The 21,784-nt window shown below is 39.2% G+C and overlaps 1 protein-coding gene across 2 annotated transcripts in view; it reads right to left on the bottom strand.

Moving 5' to 3' along the window:
* UBE2G1 (ubiquitin conjugating enzyme E2 G1) overlaps nucleotides 1–21,784 on the bottom strand; it is a 102,414-nt gene that overhangs the window by 30,046 nt on the left and 50,584 nt on the right. Inside the window, exon 2 of one of the 2 annotated variants that reach the window (XM_075561162.1) lies at nucleotides 1,858–1,960. In XM_075561162.1, the coding sequence (XP_075417277.1) occupies nucleotides 1,858–1,960 (103 nt within the window). Of the gene's footprint in view, nucleotides 1–1,857; nucleotides 1,961–21,784 lie in introns of those variants that run through there. The other variant, XM_075561164.1, reaches the window with a different exon arrangement.

Below are 21,784 nucleotides of genomic sequence, written 5' to 3'. Positions count from 1 at the left end.
TGCCAAGTATCATCAAAGGCAATGGTTGAATGAGGTGGCAACTCAGATCGAGATCTTTACCTGCTATGGCTCAGTTGTATGCCTTTGGAAAGGCCACTTCATTTTTTTTTTTAACCCAATATACTTGATCAATTCCCATCAAAAGTATAGGACATATTGCTAGTCTGGAATTTACATTAGTCACTAATAGGAGATCATGATGCTTCTTATAAACCATTAAATGCTAATAAATTTAAGTGGTCTACAAACAGCCTGGGCAGACCATATGATTGTAGTCTTTGAATTTTAAAATGTAGTACTTGAAATATTTTGAAATTTTTCTTCTCATTTTCTATTATTCTTTGATGTTACTACATTCTGATCTATAACTTTAAACCATTAAATTAACAACTGGTTGCCAGGTTAAAAGGAGCCCAGGTGGCACTGTGGGCTAAAGATTGAGGCTGCTAAGAAGTTCAACAGTTCAAACCCACCAGCTACTCTGAGGGAAAGAGGAAGCCGTCTGCCGCTCCCAAAGACTTCTATCCTCAGAAACATACCGAGCAGTTCTACTCTGTCCTAAGAGGACTGCTACGAGTTCAAAGGGCTTTTTGGAAGTAAGAGGTTTTTCCTTTTTTCTATTTTTTTTAATCAGCTAAACGATTATTTTATACCTTCATCCCTGTTAAACTGGAAAAGGCTGAACTCCCTATTATTCTGGCATATGCAGAAGCATATATAATGTGCATAGCACACAGAAAGCAAGTACTTCAGCGTTGCGAGGGCTCTTTTGTGCACAAGTGGGGAAGTTCACTATCGGGTCAGAAAACTTTGGTTCAGACCAGTATTCTGTGGACTTAAAGATTAGTAAAATACAAGAGACTTAGAAAAATTCATGGAACAGCCCTAGTATCTTTCTCCATTCCCCCAATATTTCCACTAACTTTTGAAGCCCCCAAGTAGAGATCTCAAAAGTTCTTCCAATTTTAAGACACATGTATATACAGTATGTTCTGCATGAACATCTGGAATACATAATGCTGTGATTTAATGAAGGAGCTCTGGTAACACAGGGATTAAAGAGCTGGCAGTTTGAACCCATCACCTCTCTGGGCTAAGAAAATGTGGCATCAGGGCTCCCATAACGATTTATGGTCCTTGCAACCCTATGAGGCAGTTCTCCACTTAATGGTGGCAAGCGTGGTTTAAGCTCACGAAGGGCTAAGAATTGTTAAGCTGAACACTAAACTGACAACTGTTCTCTTTGGGGGTAAAGGTATAGCAGGCAGAAGGAAAGGGAAGAGAGAGAAAGGTTTCAATAGAGTATTTTCTTTGTATATGCCTGGTGGCACAGTGGGTTATACGTTGAGCTGTTAACTTCAAGGTTGTCAATTTGAAACTACTAGCTCTTCTGCAGGAGAAAGATGAGGCTTTTTAATCCATAAAGCTTTACAGTCTCAAAACTCCCAGGGAAGTTCTACCCTGTCCTGTAAGGTCGCTGAGTCAGAAGCAACTTGATGGCAGTGGAAATTGGCCTATTAATCAAACTAATCTGATTTCTGGGGCAAACAAGTTAAAAAGTTATAGACAACCTCACTGTTCACTAGCTTTTCTGTATGTATTCCAGGCATCGAAGCTATCTGAATTTCAGAAACTAGTATATACTTAAGAAGGTACCGAGCTTCAGACATTAGTGCTTAAAGCAGAATACAGAAACCCTAGAAATGATCAAACACTATAAATGGGCTGAGTACAGCCTTTCAAATCACCTGTTCTCTAAATTATTGTATGTGTGTATTTCACTGTCAAAATAAGTTTATAATGTACAACGAATTTAACAGAGTTCTACTTTGAAAATGCCAACTTCATCATACTTACTAAAGTGTATCTGGAGGACCAATAATAAGGACTTCCCATCGATAAAGATCATTGTCATCTATTAAACCTGCTGAAAAGCCTTCCACTGGATTTTTGTTGAGTTCTGTGGGGAAAAAAATAAAAAAAAATTTTAAGCACGTAACTTTCACACAACAGATTAACTACAGAACATGACAATACATGCTGTAAAATTGAAATCACTAAATAGCTATATATACCTGGGAGGCAAAATGCTACCTGAGGGTCAAAACATTCTATAACACCAGGAAGTCACAGATAAAATAAACTATGCAAATGCTCCATCTCCACTGCCCACTTGCTTCTGTCCTGGTTTCCAGCCAGGTTCTGCCAATCTAGGTAGTTCCATCTTAGTTGCTCAGTTTGATAAAATGCAGCCTATTTCTAGGTCCATCCCCCAAAGATTCTGATTCAGAAATGGTAAGAGGGAAGCAGAAATCAAACCGGTAATTCTGGTAATTCTTAGGCTATAGAGGATACTTTAAAGAACACCAAGAGTGTCTAATAATACCTTCTCATTGGAATCTGCTGAGCTGGCCCAACTTTCTTTCATAATAATATCTGCTTGTATACCACATCTTGTTGACACACCCACTATAATCTTAAGGATACATGTCTGCAGTTGGTGCTCATGTATGTCCCATTCAGCTCTGGGCAGTGACGGGCCACTCCCATCCTGTGTATGTGCTGACCGCTCAACTGCTCTACAGACCAGATTCCAGCCCACCAAGAGGAGTGGCTTCATAACAACAGTTGGTGCCGACAGGAATGGTAGTGGCATCTGGTGCAGATGGAAGGTGACTGGGGTGGGGGATAAGACCACAGGCAAGAGTTACCAATGATAGTGAAGTAGAGTGATAGAAGCCAAACCAATCTTTAGAGGAACAGGTGTGCAGAGCTTGACAGTTCCCAGAATGAGACACTGTGACTGATATAGTAATGATTTACTGATGGGAGACAGGTCATGTGAGAATTGTTAAACTGCTTCATTAAAGTGTAACCGACATTCCATGAATTGTATATATTTAAACTTACCATTGGTATGTATTGATACAAATATATGTGTGAAACCATCATTGCAGCCATAATGAAACCAGTATCTATCATCAAAAAAATTATCATCTGATATGCCTACCAGGGAGACTACAAGCTAACTGACTCCAAGTGGTAAACAAAAACAAAATATATATGAAAGGGCTTTCAAAATGTTTGTGGGAAAGTTCCATCATCTTTCTATTTTATTTTTCCACGAACTTTTAGAATCATTTTCTTACAAGTAGAGAGGGCGGTTCACAAAGGACTAGCTGGGTTTCCATTGTAGTATAACTGCACGAGGAGTTTAAGCCAATGATGAAAGCTAAGTGTAATACAACTCCAAGAGCTGCAAAAGACTGGTAACTGAGAAGATAGCAGTTTTTTAAGACATTGAGGTGATGTTATTTCAACAACTGAGACTTAATACTTCAACACGCCTGTGAGACATAAAGATGTCAAAAGTGAAAAATTAACATGTGAATGGCTTCACAAGACTTAAATATTTTTCAAAAATCTAGTATTTTTGCCTAGTAAGCAAAGCAAGCTCCTATAAATAACCTGTTTTCAATCATCAACTTGTCTTAAATTTACTAAGTGCAAATACAATGAAATACTAGGAATGCATTTTTTACTTTTAAGTAGCCATTCTAACAATAAAAATATTGAAAACTGATATTAAGATAGGAACTACATTATAATCATATTTCATTTACAAGAGTGTACCCCCCATGTATTTAAATTTTTTTACAAAACAACCTTATCACCTTCAAAGTACCCTAAACGACACTTAATATATTGGTCAAATCTGCAATTCCATTCTTGGAAACATTTTTCAAACTCGTGTGTTTGGATGGCTGACAGCGCCTCCCTCATTTTTTTCTTCACCCCTTCCTAAGTTGTCAAATTGCTGTCCCTTCACGTCCCTCTTCATTCACAGAAAAGAAGTAGCAGGGATCAAGGTCAGGTGAGTAAGGTGCATGTGTGGGGCAATCGGCATGCTGTTTTTTTGACAAAAACTGGCCCACTGAGATGGCTGTGTGACCCAGTGCATCGTGGTGGTGGCAAAACCAGTTCCCCACCTGCCACAATCAGGCCTTTTTTTGCTACGCACTGTTATGCAATCTTTTCAAAACTACTAATAGAAAGCTTTATTAACAGTCTGACCTGGAACAAACTGCAAATGCACTAGTCCCTGCCCCCCAATCACATCCATTGTTTAGGGGTACACCCTCGTATACTTGCAAATGTTCAGACACAGTGGACACAATGAAAAGAGCTGAATCAAAATCAAGCCCGATTTTCACAATCACTTGAAGGATGAGATGAACAGGTATCACAATATGGATGCTTATTTTCTTTCCCTTTTTTTGGAGGGTTAATTTCTATCCTGTTACCTCATTTTCAAACAATTTTTATATGAACATTATTATATTACATATGCCATTTCCTTCGGGCACTCTAACTAGAGTCTTGTGTACTGTTCCAGATCTTGTCTAGAAATCATCAAGCTGCATTTTATATCCAGTGGAGTTATGGGGTCCATTGTTATTTGTGGTAAGCAGATTAAACACAATGTACTACAACATTTGGGGGGGAGCACAAAAGAACGGCACATGATTTGGATGAGGTGATAGTGGCAGGGTTTAAACAGAGAAGCATGTATAAAAATCTGAAATATGGGTTATATTGTTGGAACAAAACAAAGGAAGGGTAGCTTAAGCTAAAAAGAATATCCAGAGCTGGATATTACGTGTTAATATATAGTATTTGTCAACCTTGTTTAAAAACCATAAAAGAAGCACTTTCCGATACACTGTACATCTTTAACATAATACAGTAATAATAAAGATTCAGTGTGTGTCGCTGCTATAGTGACGAACCTTTGAAGGGCAATGTTTTTAATGCCCACGGAGCAGCCAACTATTTGGGGAGCCAGAGGCTGAATCCATGAAGTCAGGGCCCTTTCTCAGTCCTTAGCATGGCAGGACAAGGTGTAGGCTGGTAGCAGATACCCCAGGGAGAGACAAAGGGTGGGAAGGAAGGGAAGTGCAGGAGGAAGAGTGGAGAGAGAAAAGGTAGAAGGTGCAGGACATTGGTTGGCTGGTAGGACAGTCATTGGGGTGAGGGTGAGGGTAGCCTGCACTTGAGTACTTGAGGGGATTGGACTGGAGAAGTGGTGGGGGAGGGAGAGGAGAAGTGGCTGTGATTGGCCAATGAGTGGAACAATGATAAACAAGGCAAGGACACCTCACCACCTCCCTAGAGCATCAGACAGCTGAAGGCTCTAAGGGCCGGTTCCTTGTAACAAGGGTTCCTTGTAACAAGGATACTAAAGTAAATCATACCTGTGCAACCCCAAATGACTGTAAATTTAAATCCCCAAGCCCATCCACAATTTAAATCCACTGATAACTGATATCAAATCCAACAGGCTAACTGGTCATCCTTACAGGAAATTAGTATACCAGTTCACCAAGATGATAACAGCAATAACAACAACAAAAAATAATCTACATTTTTCCTACCTTTACTTTATAAATTGTATTATCAAGTAAATGAATGATGGTTTACAATAATTTTTTTCTTTAACAATACTCTGGCTAAAAAAATGAAGGGAAACCAGAAAAACTGATTGACTTAGTATAAGCCTAGGGTGGAAAATGCAGAAGCTATTGGTGAGTTTCAATAATCAAAACAAATGAAAATAAAATTACTAAAAAATGAGACATCAGTGGGGTAATTATTTAAATATTTATTTTAATAAAAAAAAATAAAATGACAAGTCATTTAACATTAATAAACCAGCACAGTAAGTGGAAAATAGGTTCAACAAAACAGTAACGTATCAACAATGATATCTTAAGAGTACTATTCCCTGAGCTTAATCAGCAACCAGGCTAAAATGTAGAGTTAAAATCCTTCAAAAGTGGCTTCCTCATCATCATCCGTACCCCAATGCAGAGCTTCAGCTGGTGTGAGGTCATCATAGATGCTGTCTCACTGAGATCGCCATCATCACCATCACTGCTGTCATTTTCATACAAAGCATACTACATTTCTGGAAGGCACGTTACATCATGTCTTCTGGAATGTCTTCCCATGCATCTCGAACCCACTTTGCTATTAACTCTATATCAGGCTTCATGAGATTTCCTCCTTTTGTTAGTCGGGCTTGACCAGATGAGATCCATTCATGCCACTGACCCGTGTATAAGCCGAACCCCAGTTTTTCCGGCACACTTTTGTGCTGAAAAACTCGTTTTATACACGAGTATATACGGTAATTAATGACTGTTGAGGATAGTTGAGCATCTGTACGCTCAAGTAATATCATATGCTTGAAATGTTTCCCAGTTTGAAAAAAAAAACACCAAACCTTTATTCTATTTCATGTCTTACAATGACTGATTTGTCCCTAAAACCACATTTCTGTCATCCGTCCCCCTGTGAGTGGGTTATATGTAAATCCTTGTGATCAGTTCCCCCATCGCCCCCTCACCTTCCCCTTACCTTTCTGTTTAACAAACTTTTCAAGTGGAGCACTTAACCCATTTGTACCACTCAGGAATGCCAAGATCAATTTTGTGTAGTTTAAAATAATATTTTTACATTATTCTGTAGTTCATTACATGAACATAAACCTTCCCTGGTGTCAGCAAAAAATAGGAGGTCTCAAAATAGCAACAAAGTACTATATTACATGTCATTTTATACTTGAAACTTAGGGAAACAAGCTCTTTAATTGTAAATACACTTTGCCATGACAAATCATTGACTAAATCCAGTCAGATACAAATTGATATTAAAGATGTAATATTAATTTTTCTTTGTGTCACTGGCTGTATGGTCTCTTGCCCAGGGAATGTACATTCCTGTCCAGCTTACTTATGTAACACACAGATGGCTGTAAGGTGCATTTCTGTAAGTTGACTATTTTTACACTGGCTTTATTTTGAACTTCTACAATCACTTTTGCCAGACACTATCTAATTACTCCTCCAGAGTATTGAGATGGTTTGTTAAAATAATTTTAACCTTGTTATCAAAGGAATAAATTGTCATAGTGCTTTAAAACATAAACCAGCCAGAGCAGCAAGGAGAGCAAAGCAATAATGGTCCCAGGGAATACCACAAATAGATTTGAACCAGAGCATGTACACCAGTACAGATAAGAGCTGGAAAAACAGGGAATCCAGGGCAGGTAAACCCCTCACGACCAATAATGAGTATGGTGATACCCGGAGGGGAAGGAGAACGTGGAGGGAGAAAGGGGGAACCGATCACAATGATCTACATAGAACCTCCTGCAGGGGGATAGACAACAGAAAAGTGTGTGAAGGGAGACAATGGTCAGTATAAGACATGAAAAAATAATAATTTATAAATTATTAAGGGTTTGTGAGGGAGGGAAGGTAAAGAAGGATGGGGGGGGTTGAGGAGCTGATACCATGGGCTCAAATAGAAAATGTTTTGAAAATGATGGTGGCAACAGATGTACAAATGTGCTTGACACAATGGATGTATGTATAAATTGTGATAAGAGTTGTATGAGCCCCAATATTGATTATAAAGAACATAAACCAGCACTAAAGCTAGCCATCAAAATTACCTGAGGACCCAATTCCTCTAAATTTTCATTAATTAAGCCATATTTTTTGGAAAGTAATGTATCAGATTCAATTAATGTATGAATTGTAACAAGTGTTGTTAAGAACCCCCATTAAAGTGATTATTTTTTTAAAGGCTATGTATCAAAATTATAAATAATTATTTAATTTCCTCCATAGGATGGCCCTGATGATGCAGTCAGACACATATTGTACTGTTACCTGCTAGGCTGGCAGTCCAATCCCCCAGGGATAATGATAAGGCTATCTGCTGGCTATGAGTCAGAATAGAGTAGATAATAGTGTGTATGCTTCAGATGCACCCAAACTTGATTAGTTTTACAAATTTTAGGAAATTTTCATTTCCATTTTCAACCCAGATGGATTTCTTTTACCCCACTTCAAATGCATAAGGAGTAAAAAGCAGACAAGCCAAACAAATAAGAGATTTTTATCTTGTGAAGATGTTTCCCAATATATGAAAGATTTGCTTGGTGGGATTCTGAACCACAATGCTAATATGATATGCAGGGAAGTTTTGGTATTTGCAAGATTTCTGTAGTGGCTACATTTTGGGCACCTAACCACAACGTTGACAGTTTGAAACCACTAGGCACTCCACAAGACAAAGAGGAGGCTTACTGTTCCCACAGAGTTGGTTTGGAAAACCCATAGAGCATATCTACCCTGTCCTATAGGCTTACTAGAAGTCGGAATCAACTGGATGAGTTTGGCTTTGTACCCTCTTTGAGCACCTGTCTGAGGAGTCTTCACCATGCAATCTGGCTATGCTGTGTTCACGTCAAATCTAGGAGCAGTGCACACTGATCCTCATACATCTCTGCTAAGATTTACAGCTGCAGGAACTGCACATAGTACAGGCATTCTCATGTCCTGACAGTCGTCTACAGCTTTACATACCAGGGTACTAAAAACAAACAAACAAAAAAAAACCCCACCTCAGGATTTCCCCCCCCCAAAAGCTATGTATTTGATTTTTAAAAATAAATAAAACAACCTTTTCACCTTCTAAGTACTCTCCACTGCACTTAAGTTGCCAAGTTCATCTGTTTGGGTGGCGTGCAGCACCTCCCTTGTTTTTTCTTCACCTCTTCCTTTCATGTCCCTCTTCATTCTCGGAAACAAAAAAGAAGTTGCAGGAATCCAGGTCAGGTGAGTAAGGGGTAGGAGGCAAAATAGGTGTGCTGTTGTTTTTTGGTTTTGCCAAAAACTGGCACACTAAGATGGCTGCATGCGCAGGTGCATTGTCGTGGTGGCAAAACCAGTCCCTCATTAGCCAAAGATCAGGCCTTTTTTGGTTCCACAGCTACACAATTTTTGCAGAGCTTCTAAACAGAAAGCTTGATTAATAGTCTGACCTGGTAAAATGAACTCCAAATGCACCACTAAATGCCATTTTCATCCTTTTGGAAAAATAACGGACGAGGCTTGTCATTTCAAAAGAGACAACTACTCGTACACTTGAGTTTTCCCCCAGAAGCGTTGTCGTTGGGGACATCACAAGTTTCTGCAGCATTTTTCCCAAGAAGGAAACAAAATTTCACAAGCACATGCTGTTCTCTTAAATCAGCTATTACAAAACACAAGAATCGAGTGAAACTACTTTTACAAAAAAATTCACTGTGACCAAAAAGAACCTTCCCAGGCAACACAACTGGGTGCACTAACTCATGCTTGCCTCGTGGTGAAAATGCATACTACGAAAGCTCTGCTCCCTCCGCCCAGTGCAATTCCAGTCTGGGGCACCCTCTTGTAAACCACAACCTATTTGAAGCCCGTGTATTCTTTAGGAATAAATGTGACAAAAGCAAACTATGCGGGACATCAATTACCTACTGACTACATACATTTCTATTACAAAAAAGAATGTAGGCCACAGCTTTGGACACAGAGCATGGTGTGTTTTCAATCAAATCTGGATGTGAATCTTGATTCTCTCACTACCTCATCATCTTAAGTCATTTTTTTCCTTAAGTCTTATTTTCCTAATCAGTAAGGTAGAGGTATTATAAAATCCATCTAAAGGTTTTTTAGATATACAGGAGATACTAAGTAAAACAAACTCACTGCCATCAAGTCTTTCAACCCATCAAAGTGACCATATAAAGACAGAGAAGAACTGCTCCTTAGCATTCCCCAGACTGTAAATCTTAACATACAGAATTAGGAAGGAGGTAGTCCCAGCATTCTCCCGCAGGGAAGCTGGTGTGGAAGAGGGGAGTGAAGCACTTTCTTAGAATAAATTAAATGTTACTTGTCCATTTTCTTCTTTTGGAGTTTCCCATTAAAAAAAAATCAGGCATAAAGCATCAAGTCAATTCCAACTGATAGCACCCACACATGGTATGTATCTTCCAGATACAATTGTTTATCAGCATAAATGCTTCGTCTTTCTCCTGTGCAGGAGCTGGTAGGTTTGAGCAGCCAGCTTTACAGTTAGCAGCTCAATGCTTACCCCACTGCAGCTCCAGGACTCACTCAACTACAAGATAGGAAAAGCCAATGTTCTTAATACTTCTTATGGGAAATATTTGGTATATTCACACCTTCCTCCAACGATATTTGATTCTAGCAGGACTTGCTGAACAAGGTTCCCAACCCTGAGCCAAAGGAGGGCGTTCTAGCGTGTGGAGAAGGTGTGCTATAAAAGCTCTCGGGCTGCCAACAGCCACAGTGGAGATCTAAAGGAGAGTACAGAAATGAGGACGCCAGCATGAGAAACAAGCAAAGCAGGCAACGTGAAAAGCATCTTAATGAAATTCCTAGGGTTTTGTTGTTGCTGCTTATTTATTTTTATACCCGGTGCCACTCCTGTCCTTCCCTACCATACCTTTAGCAGGAGTCAAATTTCCTTTGTTTCAAAAACCCAATCTGGATTCTAGTTCAGTTTTAATGTTCAACTTAAAAAAAATCATTTTATTGGGGATTTGTATAACTCATCAAAATCCATACAAACATCCATAGCATCAATCACATTTGTTGCCATCATCAGTCTCAAAACATTTGCTTTTTACTTGAGTCCTTGGTATCAGCTCATATTTCCCCTCCTTCCTTCATGAATCTTGATATAATTTTTTTCCATGTCTTACACTGTCCAACGTCTCCCTTCACCTACTTTTCTGTTGTGTCACCCAGGGAGAGGGTTATATGTAGATCCTAGTGATTGGTTCCCTCTTTCTCCCCCACCTTCCACTTTCCCTCCTGGTACGGCTACTCTCATTATTGGTGCTGAGTCTAGCTCAATTTTAATCCATTCCTAATATAACAGTGCAACCATCTCCAATCAAAGTTTCCATCTTGAAACTTACATTTCAATTGGTCTATAATTTCTCTCCTAATACTGTATAGCTATGGTTCTCATCATAATAGAGATAAGCACGGTTATCACTCAGAGATGTGAGGTTATGACTATCAGGGGAGAGGGGAGGAGTGGAAGGGAGATAGAGAGCGAGTGGGGGAAAGGATATTATGCCTACTGTGGGCAAACTTCATTTATTGCTTTATTTTATCCTGATTTTCTTAAATGCTGGTCAATTTAAGTTCGTTTCATATAAACCTTTCTACCATAGGTTTCCTTTTACCTGCTATATAGGTGTTCCTTGTCTACTTAATTATAGAAATGAAACTAAGTCACTCTCCTTCACAAACCAATACACAGAAAGTGCTTTCTTCTTCTATACTCATTTACCTGCTCTCATGGGTTGAAGACCCTCAAAGTAAAGTGCCCTCTCTTTGCCATCTCTTGTTTTATCAGCACTTGCATGAATAGCCTGATACGCAAACTCTGCTAGCACAATGTGGGGGAGTTACTTCATGTCATCTTTGCCTTGGTTCTCTGGAACAAACAGATCCAGAACTTTTCCTGTAAACCCTAAGGAGTCCCTGTGCCCTTATTTTCCAACCCAGAGGGTTTGTTACTTTTGTCCAACTTCATAAGACATTTCCTGGGTAAATTGTAAACTTGTTATTGCTACTTTATGTCTACAGTCAGTACCTGCCCAGTACACTGCCAGGATTGTTAATGAACTCTCTGTGGCCTACACAGAAAAAATGGGTCAGTTTGTGGAACCGCTGAGAGTGCCATGCCTTAGAATTGAAGAGGAATTAGTATTGAGGCAGTCAACTTCACAGAGATTTTTCAAGTAGAAGGAAGCTAGCTCTTAAAAGAGTTATATACATATAAAAAGGAAAGAAGAGAGTTATAAAACTGATCAAAGACAGTAACATTGGCCCCATTGTTGCAGCTAGTTTTGTCCATCTGTCTTGGCCCAAGAGTCTTCCTCCTCTCTTTTTCTGACTCTCGACTTTACCAAGCACAACGCCCTCTCCAGAAACTAGTCTGTCCTGGTAACATGTCCAAAGAATGTGAGATGAAGTCCCATATCCTTACTCCTAAGGAACATTCTAGAGGGTTATTCTTCAAAGACAGGTTTGCCTGCGTTCTGGCAGTCAGCAGTAATTTCAGTATCATTTTCCAGTGCTGTGAGTCAAATGCATCAATTCTTCTCCTGTCCAGCTTTCACATGTAAATAAGGTGATTGAAGACATCATGGCTTGGGCCAGCTGCACCTTAATCCTCAGAATGATATATTTTGCTCTTTAATATTTTAAATAGGTCTTTGCAACAGATTTGAGCAATACAAAACGTTTCTTGATTTCTTAACTACTGTCTCCTTGAGCATTGACTATGAACCTAAGTAAAATGAAATTAATCTTGTAGGTATTGGTTATTACTAAGTGGTATGACATTTTCAACCCTAACATAAGCACATAAATATGATAAACAGAAAAAAGACAAACTATCAAGGATTTCATCTTGCTGTGTCTACTATCAATAGTCAAATCTGCTGCTAAGACCTATTTAAAGTGTTAAAGGGTAAAGATGCTACTTTGAAGACTAAGGTGCACCTGACCCAAGCCATGGGTCATAAACTCATATGCATGAGAAAGCTGGGCAATAAACAAGAAAGACCCATTTTCTATGTTAACTGATGGTTTGGTTCAACTACACATTAGTGACTTTAAAAGGATGAAAGAAAACATCATGAAGAAATCAAATACAGTAGCTTATGTCATAAAATGAAGTTTAGGATAACACTCTCATTAACTATTGATGTCACACTCTCTTCCTATCAGAGAAGGATAATTAAATTCATGTCACAAATGTCCTTGATATGATCCCTACTGTGCTGTGGGGTAAGTGCTGTGCCCCTAACTAGGGGAGCCAGTTCAAACCCACCAGGGGATGGACCATGAGACTGCCTGCTCCTGTAAAGATTTACAGTCTAAGGAAACTCTATGGAAAGCCACTATTAATTGGAATCAAATTGATGGCAGTAAGTGGGGTTTAGGACTTGAAGCAAAATGCACCTGGAGTCATTTACATAAGTCAATAAGTAGTCAACCAGTACGTTACATAACACCTTTGATATTTTAAATACTAGTATAGTAAATCAAATTCTAAAAACACCAATCATAAATAAAACTCACACAAAATATATTAAGGGGGACAAATAACAGAAAAGTGGGTGAGAGGAAAACAGGATATATGGCGGATGGGGCAAGAGGAGGAGGAAGAAAAGGGGAGCTGATATCAGGGGCTCACGTGGGAAGAGAATGCTTTGAAAATGATGATGGTGGCATATGTGCACAAGTGCTTGACACACTGGAGGAATGTATGGATTGTGATGAGATATAACAGCCTCCAATAAAAGTATGTTTTTTAACCTGAAGCTATGACATTCCTAAAACTCTATATTCCCTGAGTAGAAGTCCTTTCATAGTCTTCCTTATTAATGAATACTTTAAAATTGTTTATATCCATTTAAAATAAACCCAACGTTTAAAATATTGTGTACATCTGCTAAATTTTATCTAGTGAATTCATTATTTACAGTTGTTTAATATGCAACAAGTTATTTTATATTCAAGTCTGGTAGGCAAAAATAGAAACTACTTCTATTTTAATTAGAAGTTGAACTTTATCTAATATGCTAATTGAAAATTAAAACACATGCTGTTCTTGTTTGTATTTTTTCACTGCCATTTTATTTATTAAATAAAATTATAGTCAATAAATTGAGGGGCTTAACATAGCTCTTAACTAAAAGTATAACTTTCAGTTGATTATACTGGTTTGTTAAAATAAGTGATCACAGTAACACCAAGTTATTTGTTTTCTTCATTTCTACTATTTACCTACTTCTGTTTTTCTCTTTTTCCTTCACTGGCTAGTACGTCACACATGCACACAAAAAATGCAAACAGCAGCAGTGATGTAAAACGAAGAAATCTGTCTCAATAATGTTTCCTAAACTCAGGAATAGAAGCTGAATTTATGAAATGCCTTTTTGACACATATAGATTTGTCATTGATATACAATCGTGGGCTTGTTTTGTCTTCAATTTAATTAGTATGAAATTGCCGTAATAAATTTACTTAGCATTCTTGAATAGAATTCCATTAGTCATTTACTATTCTGCTGGTTCCACAAGTGAATATTTTATAATATATACTGAGATGGAACCAGATTGCTGTACTCTCTGTAAGAATTTGATAGGAAGGTGAAATGAGACTTAGAACAAAACTGGAAGCTTTGTAATTTTTACAATGTAGAATACATACCAGAATAAAGACGTGAATGAACAGAAGATGCTAGACAAGAATAGGATCTTTGGGAATTTACAGAATTATGGGGAGGCTGGGCACATGAGGAAGAAAGGAAGAAGTCCAAAACTTTTATCACATTTTCAAAATTACTTTTGGGTAAATACCAAAATAACTTTTTCTATTCTTTGGCTAGACTAAGCATGAACCTCAAAGACATATTAAGTCAGATAGTTTTGTCTATATAGAAATCTAACAACTTGAATGGCAGAAAGAATAATCTAAGCAGCAAATCTTTTCTATTCTAATCCAAGATTTCTCAAAAATAAGGAAATAAGAGATATGGTTATATGGAAGTGTGTGTAAAATGCTGCTAGTAATTTATTTTCAAATATGCATCCACTGCATTTGTAAAACTCCTCAAGCCTTTCCTTAAAGTGGCACGCACTTAAATGTTGCTTCCCTAAATTTAATCATAATGCACTTTATTTGTATGAGTTTTTTCTCATAGCTGTCACGTTAGTGAAGGAGAGAATCTTGTCACCTGGTCAAAAATGGTAAATACAATGATATATACAAGAGGAGGTAAGTACTTTGGTAACCATAGTACTGCTAAGTTTTGAATTCATACAAGCACACCTTTTATTTTAAACACAGGTGTTGACATGTCTCTATAATCTGTGGATGGCTACAGACAACTTTTCTCAAGAATATATTTTTTCTTATATCCATAAGCCTTCCCTCCAAAGGGATATATTTTGTGTCATGGGAAAAAAATTGAGGGCAAGGTTCCTATCAAGCTTTTAACAAAATTGCTAGTGTTTGAGGGTTTAAGAACAACAGTACAAGAAAGTATACATTCGACGTCATTGATAACATAGTTGGTGCTGATAGTGAAACCACAACAAAAATTTCCTAGTAAGTTCCAGAAAACTTTTAACAAAGAAAAGCAAACTTATACCCTTGACGATAATCAACTTTTCTGGAAATAAAAGCATCTTTACCTTCACAAAAGAAAAAGGCCAACACTGCTTATATATGGAAAGACTGAAAGAGATGTTAAAAATAAAGTCTTTCTTGGTTTAGAATAAAAATTTTATTATACTTAAGATAATGTTAATACATTGCCTATTATGTGGGGTTCGAATAGAATTGGCGGGGTAAAGAATTATTCATACCATTATTAAATGAGAAGTTACACATGTCACCTAAGAATATACATACAACCAGGAGAAAACAAGTTCATTTAACAAAAGTAATGGTTCAAGCATACTTCCAGTATTAGTAAATACAGTAGGTTTTCCATCTACTAGTAGCCTATCACCATTACTTGATTCTTACTCATATTGACCCTATATGACAGTGTTAAACTACTACATTAGGTTTTTCAAGGCTGTAAGTCTACACCACTACTGATGTGTCAGTTGCACTGTAAGTTAAAATCACGGGTTAGAACGAGGCAAGGGGCAAAATCTTCATATGCAAGGTCAAGATGAAACTGAAAAATATAACAAATCCAGATCCAAAGTACAACCTTGAGTAGACATCATCTGAATTTAGAGGCCATCAAGAATAAAATTAATGCACTGAACTGTATCACCAAAGACCTGACAAGTTGTTGAAAGACATCAAGGGCAGTATCCATCAAGAAAGGAAAGGGTTGTTAAAAAGACAAAAAGAGGACTTACAGGAAGAAGGCAACTAGGTAACACATACCAGAGAGATTCCACAGAAATCAGCCCAGGAGAATTACTGAGAGGGAAATTGAACACTACCGATTCCCAGAAGGAGCATCATAAAAATAAGTAGGCACAGATCCACAAGGTCTTATGGGGTGGGGGACGGGGGCACTTTTGGCTTACCACAGTGGAGGATGGCTAAGGTATGACCTTAGCCCTGCCCCTTAGCCCTAGCACTGTCTCAGCCAGAACTGAGACCATTAGGAGCAGGGGCTTAATCTCAACACAGCCACAGCTTGTCACTGCCTCCAGGCAGGGATTGGGGCTCAGCTATATTGCTACTTTTATTTCCCTCTATTCTCACTACCCCCAAGTCTCAGTGGGCCTTAGTTTGTTTGGTTTCTTTTCCCCCTCTTTGCCTCTTAACTGTTCTCTCACACTCCACTACTGACCTCCAGACCACTCCCCTCAGCCTAGGGCATTTACTCTTGCCCTCCACCCAGTTTGGTGAGCTCCATCCTGTACAGCTAGCCCTAGGTTAGGAAAAGCCTGGGCAGTCAACCTCCTCCAGGGGATACTCTGCCCAACTTCTTACTGGGGAATTCCTGCCTGTGTGCCTGAGGGAAGCTACTATTTCTCCTGTTGTCCCACATGTCTGAGGAAACTTCCTCCCGCCTATTCTGCCAACACTCACCAATGTTCAGGCTGCTGTAGGAATCTCTGTCCAACTTCTGCAGAGATCTACCTGGCCAGGGCCATTCCACCCACCATATACCAGTGTTATACACCAAAGCACGCAACCCACCAGCCTTCTGGAGCACTCCCCTGAGAGGGAAGCCAAAAGAGGATAAAGTGGTAGGCTAATTCCATAGTGAAATTAGCTGTGGGCAGTTCAAAGAAACATTCCTACAAGTCTCCTGGAGAGAGTCCTCTTTGAGGACCTGGAAAATGTCACCTGGCTCCTCTAAATACACACAAGGCAAACAGCAATCAGCCCCAATGACCTCAATGAAAAAAAACAGGAGAAACAAAAGGCAATAGCAGATGTCCTGAACCTAAGGATGTTCATAGAAGAAGACACTGATCTGCCACAGAAAAAAATTTTCACAATGCTACTTGGAGTCATACAGGATGAGGAAAATACAGAAAAAGCATGAAATTTGTAGAGGAGATAAAGTCCACACACCAAGGGAAATACAAGAGCTTACAGTGGAGATAACAAAAACCAGCAGCAGACTCAAGGACCTCGAGAATCGACTGGAGGAGGCAGAAAACCACACCAGTGACTTGGAGGGCAGCCAAGCAGACTGCAACAAATGTGAATAAAAATCTAATAAGATCATCAGAGAAGCTGAAGAAAACCTAAGAGCTATGTCTGAAGCTATGAAGAGGTACAACATCAGAATAATTAGATTACTGGAGAAAGACACAACAAAGAAGTCATCTGCAACAATTGTGAGAAAATTCTTGGAGGAAAACTTCCCTAGCTTAATGAAGGAAAACCAAGCAACCATTTAGGAGGCTGAAATAACACCAGCTAGATTGAATCCCAAGAAGTCACCAAGGCACATAATAGTCAACACAGTAAAGACCAGATTTTTTTTTTCTTTACCAACTTAGCCAAATAGCCAGGTATTTTTTCCGGCTGTTAGTTGTTGTTGTTGTTGTTTTTTTTTGCATTAAACCATAACTGGGTTTACATCTCATCAACTTTTTATTATATTTATAACTTTCAGTTTTTGAATACAAACATCCCACATTATAAAGCAATATTCTGAAATGTATGTGGAACATTACTTTTTATGAACTATAATCTTCATGAAATTATAAACTTCTTTTAAAAATAATCAACATTATCTATATTACTTTGAAAAACAGTACAAATAAGTACATTTTATCAAACAAAAAATACACTCTTTGCTCCCCAGTGTTGATATGTACCTTTGTTAAACAATGTACTATTATTACTATACTCTACAACTGCACTATACAACTACATTGAGAAACAAAGTGTGCAAATATTATTCCTGAAACACTGCAAAATTATCTCCTAGCCCTCTGGTTTGATTAGTTGTGGAGATCTTATCCTAAACAGTTACAATTATTTCATATATTATAGTTAGCATAGGACATATATACAAACAAACGTTCCTAGTACTTTTTTAATGTATGGTACTTTGTGTAACAGTTTTTTTCTGTGAAGCGGTACCTTAAAAAACTTGCAAATACACCTGATTTTACTTCTTTTTCCACGGGCAGCGCAAGATCTACAGGCTCTGGTAGGAAATTTCTTTTTTCCATTGCTTGAAATGAACACAGGTTCATGCTGCTTCATGAGTTATCTTATGATCTGTCCGTTTCAGATGGCGTGTAAAACACGAGTAAACTCGGGATCCATCCGCAATGTGTTAAACTATCTAACTTTGAGGAAAAGGAGAAAATCATGAGCAGCTAGAGAAAAACAAGCAGTCACATACAAAGGTTCCCAAAAAGAATATGCTTAAACCTATCAGCAGAAACTATGAAGAGGAAAGAGTGCAGTAACTCATTCCAAAAATTGAAGGAAAACGCAAACCCAGTGGGAGGGCTTTAGCACATATTATACATCCACAGTTGTCAAAACCACATGGTATGGTACAAAGACAGGTACTCAGACCAACGGAAAAAACTGAAAACCCAGTAATAAAATAATCAGCATACAGACAACTGATCTTTGATAAGGGCAGAAAAAAGATCCAAGGGCCCAAAAAAGATCCAAGGGGAAGCAGCAGCAGAAAACTGAAGCAAGACCATTATCTCACTCCATGTAAAAGAATAAACTCAAGGTGGTTCACATACCTTGAAGTTAAACCCCGAACTATCAGAGCCATCAATGAGGGAATTGGGACCAAACTGAAAACTTGGACACTGGGAATACATAGACCAGGGATCCTCAAATTTTTTTAAAAGGGGGCCAGTTCACTGTACCTCAGACTCGTTGGGAGAGCCGGGCTATCGTTTTTTTGTCTTTTTTTAAAGATGAATAAATTCCTATGCACACTGCACATCTTATTTTGAAGTAAAAAAACAAATGGGGAAAAACACCCAGCGGGCCAGATAAATGTCTTTGGCAGGCCACATGTGGCCCGCGGACGGTAGTTTGAGGACGCCTGAGATAGACTATATCAGAAATAGGAAAGGATACAACACAGAGGAGGCACAAATTGACACCTCGGATATACTGAAGATAAAACACCTGTGTACATCAAAAGAATGTACCAAGAATATACCGAAAGTAGTAAGAGACTCTACGGACTAGGAAAGCACTTTTAGCAATCACTCAACAGACAAAGGCCTTATTACTAAAATCTACAATACTCTGCTTGCTTCCAAAAATAAAAAAAACAAAGTGCCCACTAAGGAGGTGGCAAAGGACCTGAACAGAAGTTTCACTGGGACGGAAATCTGAATGGCCAATAAACACATGAGGAAATGTTCCCAATCTTTGGCCGTAAGAGAAATGCTAATGAAAAAAACTACGAAATATCACCTAACACCCTTAAAGATAGCCCAATTCAAAAAGTCAGGAAGCAACAAGTGTTGGAGGGACTGTGATGATAAAGGAACTCTCATCCATTGCTGGTGGACCTGTAGGTATGTATAGTCACTATGAAAATCGATTTGGCGATCTCTAAAACAGATGAAAATTGAGCTACCATATGACCCAGCATTCCCCCTACTGGGCATATACCCAGAAGAGACAAGAAACAACCACGGCCAGGCATCTATGGTCCGATGTTCATTGTGGCACAGTTCACAATCACAAGAAGTTGGAAACAACCCAAATATCCATCCACAGAAGAATGGATTAAAAAAACGTGGTACTTACATACAATGGAGTACTATGCATTGCTAAAAAGCAGTGATGAACACAAGAAGCACATATCGCCGCATGGGGAAGAAATAGAGGAAGTTATGCTAAGTGAAGTAAGCCAAGCATAAAAGGACAAGTAAAACATGAGTCTGCTGGCTTAAGTTTATTTTTTTAAAGAGAGAGAGAGAGAGCTGTGTGGGGGTGAATAAGGCACTGACCCACCCAAGAGGAAGGTAGTGTTTGTGTCTCCACAGGGAATGAGGGACCAGATTTCAATCCAGTGTTCTGGGATGTGAATGCCGTGAGCCAACATGGAGAGTGGAGCCAGTGGAGGGGCTGAAGGCTTAGCCCCCATGCCAGCTATATGGACACTGACCCTTCCCCCAGAATAATTTAATTTAGAGGACGGCACTGAAGCTGCAGCTAGAGGAGAGGGACATTTCTGATCAGAGTACATGGGAGCAAATCAAGGGGGAGGAAGAGAGAATTGAGCACATCCTAGCGTGCCAGGCCTGGAGGACGATAACCCACGCTCCAAACAGCCAAGGAAGAGAGTGGAATATATGGTAGATCCCACCAAGAGACACAATGTCCCTCGCTGACCTATGGCCCTACGGGGTACAACACTGTAGACTCGTGATTTGCCCGGAGAGAGCCTGCGACACCGAGGCAAAACACTAAAGGCGAGCAGCAGAGCAACAGGTGGAACAGAGCAGGGAGCTCCTGAGGGAGTGCAAAAAGTAGACTCTGGGGCCATAGCATGGCACCCCATCGGATTTAACGGGAAGACGCGCCTACATGCCAAAAATCAGACCTTGATCTATTTACAGGTTTTTCAAAATTTTTTTTCTTCTTCTTTGTTTTAATTAATTTATTTGTTTATGGGTCATTGGTTTGCTTTTTTGTTGTCATCGTTGTGTTCTTTTGTGGCTTTCTCATGAGTCCGCTGAAGTAAGCTTAAAAATTCAAGAGGGGCACAAGGGAAAAGCTACTGTATGCATACATTCCTAAAGCAAGGTCCAGGTACTATGGCCAGGGCCAGACACAATCCAAGGATACAAATGGCAGTTAAGCAAAAAGGGGGAGAAAAAAAGACATGGGTAGCAGGGGAACTGGCACTAACCCTCCCAAAGGGAGAGTGTTGCTTATATCTTCACAAGAGAGGGAGAGAGGGATCAGACTTCAACCTGGGGCACCCAAGACGTGAATGCAACATATTGGCATGAAGCAGGGAGCCAAAAGAGGTCTGCGGAACTACAGCTCAGGGAGAGGGGAGACTGATCATAGCACACAGGAGCAAACAGAGAGGAGAGAGTAGAACACTTCCTGACCCACCAAGCCCCAGGGATGATAATTCTTGCCCACAGCAGCCACTGCACGGAGAACCCATAGGGCAGGCTGCACCAGGAGACATGATGAGGGAATTGTGCCCGATCTGACCCAAACACACCATGGCGAAATGTTAAGGACATTCAACAGAGCAGTAGCAAGGGGAGCAAAACAATGAAGTCCTGGGAATACAACAAATAGACTTTGGGGCCAGAGCATGGCACCCCATCAGACTTGACCAAAAAGCACTCCCAAAGGTCAAACAGACCTTGAACTATTTATAGACTTTTCTTTTTATTGTGGTTATCTTGATTTTTTTTCTCTTTTGTTGTTTTGTTTTGCTCTGGTGCTTATTATTATCTCTGCATGTCTATCTAGATAAGCTAAGCAGGATAAACAATCTAGAGAAGAAAACAATGGGACTGATGGTTGGGGGGGGGCATGAAGAGAGGAAACTGAGTTGGGGGGAAGAAGTCAGTGTTAACAAACCCAGAGACAAGGGAACAGTGATATAAAATCAATGATGATGAGGGTGTAGGATGCCTGGTAGGGCCTGATCAAGGTCAATGTAGCCGAGAGGAATTACTGAAAGCTGAATGAAGGCCAAACATGACAGTGGGACAAGAAAGTAAAAGGAAATAGAGGACAGAACTAGCAGGCAACGGACATTTATAGAGGCCTAAATACAGGCATGTACCTATGTAAATATACTTATAACAAAAGGGGAATAAATCTATGTAAATATATTCCTGTATGTTAAGCATTAAGGTAACAGGCG

This window comes from Tenrec ecaudatus, chromosome 10, assembly GCF_050624435.1.
Source record: "Tenrec ecaudatus isolate mTenEca1 chromosome 10, mTenEca1.hap1, whole genome shotgun sequence".
NCBI lineage: Eukaryota > Metazoa > Chordata > Mammalia > Afrosoricida > Tenrecidae > Tenrec > Tenrec ecaudatus.
Note: the sequence above shows the minus strand (reverse complement) of the source record. Positions and strands in the feature narration are given on the sequence as shown.